Below are 5,062 nucleotides of genomic sequence, written 5' to 3' on the forward strand. Positions count from 1 at the left end.
GCAGTCATTGTTGTTTGGCGGGCCTGGGCTGGATTCGAACCCACCAGCTCAGGTGTACGTGGCTGGCACCTTAGCTGCTTGAGCCACAGGCGCCGAGCCTATTTGCATATTTTGAATTAGACAAAAGCTTGATAACTAGTATCTACAGAGAACTCAATCCACATAAAAAGAGCCAAAAATTCCTTATATCACCAGACGAATGGCTAACAAACATGAAAAAATGCTCATCATCCCTAATTATTAGAAAAAAAAAAAAAAAACTACCCTGAGATATCATCTAACCTCAGTGAGAATGGCCCACATCACAAAATCTCAAAACTGGAAGTACTGGCATGGATGTGGAGAGAAGGGAACACTGGTGGTGGGGACTGCAAACTAATACAACCTTTTTGGAAGGAAATATGGAGAACCCTCAGAGATCTCAAACTTGACCTCCTGTTTGATCCTGCAATCTCATTACTGGGCATCTACCCAGAAGGAAAAAACCCTCTTACCATAGGACACGTGGACTAGACTGTTTATTGCAGCTCAATTTACAATAACCGATTTGTGGTAACAACCTAAATGCCCACAAACCCAGGAATGGATTAGTAAGCTATGGGATGTGTACACCATGGAATACTATTCAGCCATCAAAAAGATAGAGACTTTAACATCTTTTGTACTAACCTGGATGGAAGTAGAACACATTATTCTTAGTAAAGCATCATAAGAATGGAGAAGCAAGAATCCTATGTACTCAATTCTGATATGAGAACAATTAATGATCTAGTACACAGCGGGGGGTAGGAGAACGGCAGGGCAGAGGGAAGGAGGGAGGTGGGTGGGGTCACGGTGTGTGACAAACCTTTTGGGGATGGGACACAATTATAAGAGGGACTTTACCTAACAAATGGAATCAGTGTAATTTGGTTCTTTGTATCCTCAATGAATCCCCAACAATTAAAAAAAAATTTAATAGTAATGAGTCAAACTACTAAATTTAAAAATGCACAAAAATTTAAATATTTTGCTGAAATTAGTTTGGAGAAGAAAATGGATAGATAACTAAAACATGAATGGATGATAAACGTCATTAGTCATTAAGGAAATGCAAATTAATACACATAGTACAGTGAAATAACTATTATAAACAAAAGACAGTCAATCCAACAGTACTAAATGTTGGCAAGGATGCAGAGAAATTGAGACCCTTGTGCCTTGCTGATGGGGATGTAAAATGGTATAGCTACTTTGGAAAAAAAATTGGAAGTGTTTTGAAAGTTAATTTCTGGAAACATAAATTTACTGTGTGATCCCGCAATACCCAAGAGAAAACAGATGAGCACTCAGAGACAGGTATGTGAATGTTTATATTAGTAACAAATTCATGATTGTGAAAATCTGGAAATAATATAAATATTCTTCAATTTATGAATAAATAAATATCGTATGTTATATAGTTGGAATTGAATTCTATTTAGCAATTAAAGGAATGAACTTCTGATACATGCTGAAACAAGGGTGAACTTCATTATTCTAAGTAAAAGAAGCTAGACTAAAAAGATTATGTATTATATGATTACATTTATATGAAATTCTCGAAAGACAAATTTATAGAGAAGGTAATCAGGACACTTGTTGCTTAAGGTGAGAATAGGGGTTAACCATAAATAGTCATAGGGAACATTTTGGGGTGATGAGAATGTTTAAAACTGGATTGTCACGATTGTTGCATAGCTGTAAATTTACTAAAATTGTAATTGGCTGAAAGTGTTCTCCCAAAATTCATGTCCATATCCTATCCCCCAATATGACACTATTAGGAGATGGGGCCTTTCAGAGGTAATTAGGTCACAAAGGTGGAGCCCTCATGGATGGGAGGGATTAGTTTCCTTATAAAAGGGACTCTAGCCTTCTTTTCCACAATGCAAGGCTGCAACAAGAACCTGGTAGTCCGCAACCTGGAAGAAGGCTCTTACAGAATTTGACCATACTGGCATCATGATCTCAGACTTCCAGCCTCTAAATCTGTGAGAAATAAATTTCTATTTTTTATAAGCCACACTAGTCTATGATATTCTGTTATACCAGCACACATTAAGACAGTTTACAGTGCCTACATTTTAATGGCTTAGAAGTATACTCAGTAAAGCTTTTTAAAAAGAATAACAGTTTATTAAGTCTCATAGTTATGTGGGTTGTTTAGTTTGAGCTGCGATATTCTCACTTAGGACTTCTCTATAATTGTGGTCCGTTATTGGCCAGGGCTACCATCATCTGAAGGCTTGATTGGGCTGTATTTCCAGGATGTATTACTCATGTGCCGGTTAGGTTAGCTATTACCTAATCTATCTAAATGTGGCCCTTCCACTGGCCCCTTCTAATTAGCGATATTCCTCAAGAAGAAGTGGGAGCTGACAATCCAGTTAATGGCTCAGTGCAGAACAAAGTGTCAATTCTGTTTATCATAGAAGTCATGAGGCCTGTTGACATTCCAGAGAGCTGGTTAATAAAGGTGTGGAGGAGTGATTAAGAATCATTTCAGAAAAGTGTGCAGGGTAAGAGATAGTGTCGCAGACATCTTTGGAAAAGAAATGCTACATTTATCTTAACTGTTTTTCTTATTATCCCTAAGTTATGGTTATTAGGAATTCATATCATTAAAGAGTAAATTATGTAATATACCTGAAATGTCAACAATTTTTAGATTAATTGCTCTCTTAAAATATCATTGTATTTACTGCCTTATAGAGAGAACTTGAATATTCTACATTTCATTACTTAAATGTTTTTTATTTGGAAAAATTATGTTTTCCAACAATAATGCTTCCTGATTATCATCAATTAATGATTTTTGGTATATTCAGTTTAGTAGGTTCAGATTTAACTAATGTTTATTGATAATCTATTTATGTACAACATCTAGAAATGTGGGTATTATTATCCACATTAAAGGAGGAGAAAAAGTTTGCCATTACTAAGTACAAAAATCAAGATTTGAACCTGGCTCATCTGAAACTCAATGATGACTCTTTTTATTTTTCTTGCTTTGTCACCCCTGGTAGAGTGCCATGGCATCACAGCTTACAGCAACCTCAACTTCTTGGGCTCAAGCGATCCTCTTGCTTCAGCCTCCCAAGTAGCTGGGATTATAGGTGCCCACCCTGATGCCGGTTATTTTTAGAGACAGGGTCTTGTTCTTGCTCAGGCTGGTCTTGAACTCATGAGTTCAAGAGTTCAATCTGCCTCAGTCTCCCAGAGTGCTAGGATTACAAGCATGAGCCACTGTGCCCGGCCTCAGTGTTGACTCTTAAAAACTCTCTTTACTTAAGAATAAAAACCCCAATTTTAAAAACCCTGCATATTGAAAAGTACACAGATCGTGAGCCTATAGCAAGGTGAACTTTCATATATTTTGCTATCAGCACTTAAATTGCCAGTACCCTTTCTGTCCTTTTCCAAAGACAATGATCTTCCTTTTCTTTGAATACTTATATGTATCAGTTTCAATATGCTTTTAAACTTTCCATAAAGAGAATCACAGAGTATGTACCTTTGTGCCTGACTTCCATAAATGAACATAAATATATATTTAAGAATGATTCAGATTGTAGTTCATTCTCTTTTCTCTATAATGTTCAGTTGTGTGAATGTATACATAATTTACTCTTACTGATTTTGGGAAAGTTACCGATTTAGGGTATTACAAATAGAACAAATATGAACATTTATTAACATGTGAATGAATACTATTTATCTGCCACTACTGCTTCTCTTTTTCATGTAATTTGAGAAAAAGAATATTGATAATCACACTGAAAGATAACTAATTTACAATTCATAATATCGTGGTTTAAGTTTTACATGTAGCTCAGTCTCATTCATTTACGATTATGAATTTTAGAGTTTTCATATATAAAGCTCAGTGATGTTGGAAATTTTTGACATAAAATTGGTAAGAAAGTTTCTATTGATAGGGGCTAACTTGTTCTGTTCCTTACTTTTGAAAAGAATATCCACTCCTCTTTCATCCTTGAGTAGATATGTAAGATGAGTCTAATACGCGAAATGTCTTTGTTGCCTAAGCAAAATGGACCAGTAAGATAAAATTTACTCGTGTCATTAAGTGATTTAGATTGAACTCAATTATGCCGTTTACTAAAGTGACGTTCACTTTATCAGAATATTTTTAATGTATAGTAATTTTTCTTATAGAGCTGTACACATAAGGGCAAATTTTATTCCTATTTATTACTATATTATTTTTTTGAAAGGTGAAGAAGAAAACATCTTCTCAAAAGAATCATTCAGCCCTATGGAAACTCAGCAAGAAGAGGAAACAGGGAAGAAAGACTGCAGAAAATTATTTTTAGAAGGTGATAATCACCTAAGAGAAGAGGCAGAGAATGAACAGCAGCCAAATGTAAAAGATAAACTTTCAATATGATTATGTTAAGGTGAAATTTAAAACTAGTTAGTACTGGTTTCATTATTTTTTTCCCAGAAAGCTTTTTAATGTAATAGTAGTTAAAATTTTTTTAACTGAAATATTGCTTGGGTTTTAAATAATACTTTAATTACAAGAGTAACAAACAGCACTCATTTTTAAATGAATACTTTTTTTTTTTTGGTTTTAATAGTAGATGTATTATTTTTTATTCTCTCTCTCTCTCTCTTTTTTTTTTTTTTTAAGACAAGTCTCACTCTGTTGAGTGAGGCTAGAGTGCCATGCTTAGCACTAGCTTACAGCAACCTCAAACTCCGGGGCTCAAGTGACCCTCCTGCTTTGGCGCCTTCTGAGGAGCTGGGACTACAGTCGCCCACCACAGTGCCCAGCTGATATTTCTATTTTTAGTAGAGACAGGATCTTACTCTTGGTCAGGCTGGTCTTAAACTCCTGAGCTCAAGGAATCCTCCCACATCAGCTTTCCAGAGTGGTAGGATTACAGACATAAACTACCACGCCCAGCCTATTAATTTCTATTCTGATAGTTTTGTAACTGTATATTTTAAAGTATAGAAAACTTGTTCATTGTTATTAAAAACAAGGAAAATAATCTGTTTATAATAGCTTTTTTTT

General features: G+C 35.2%; 1 protein-coding gene across 1 annotated transcript in view; it reads left to right on the top strand.

Annotated features, from left to right (window-relative positions):
* The window catches only part of PDE3B (phosphodiesterase 3B), a 173,001-nt gene that overhangs the window by 126,975 nt on the left and 40,964 nt on the right, over positions 1 to 5,062 (top strand). Inside the window, exon 8 of the mRNA XM_003781127.3 lies at positions 4,257 to 4,405. Within this exon, the coding sequence (XP_003781175.1) occupies positions 4,257 to 4,405 (149 nt within the window). The remainder of the gene's footprint in view (positions 1 to 4,256; positions 4,406 to 5,062) is intronic.

Source organism: Otolemur garnettii, unplaced genomic scaffold, assembly GCF_000181295.1.
Source record: "Otolemur garnettii isolate 467f Iridium unplaced genomic scaffold, OtoGar3 scaffold00001, whole genome shotgun sequence".
NCBI lineage: Eukaryota > Metazoa > Chordata > Mammalia > Primates > Galagidae > Otolemur > Otolemur garnettii.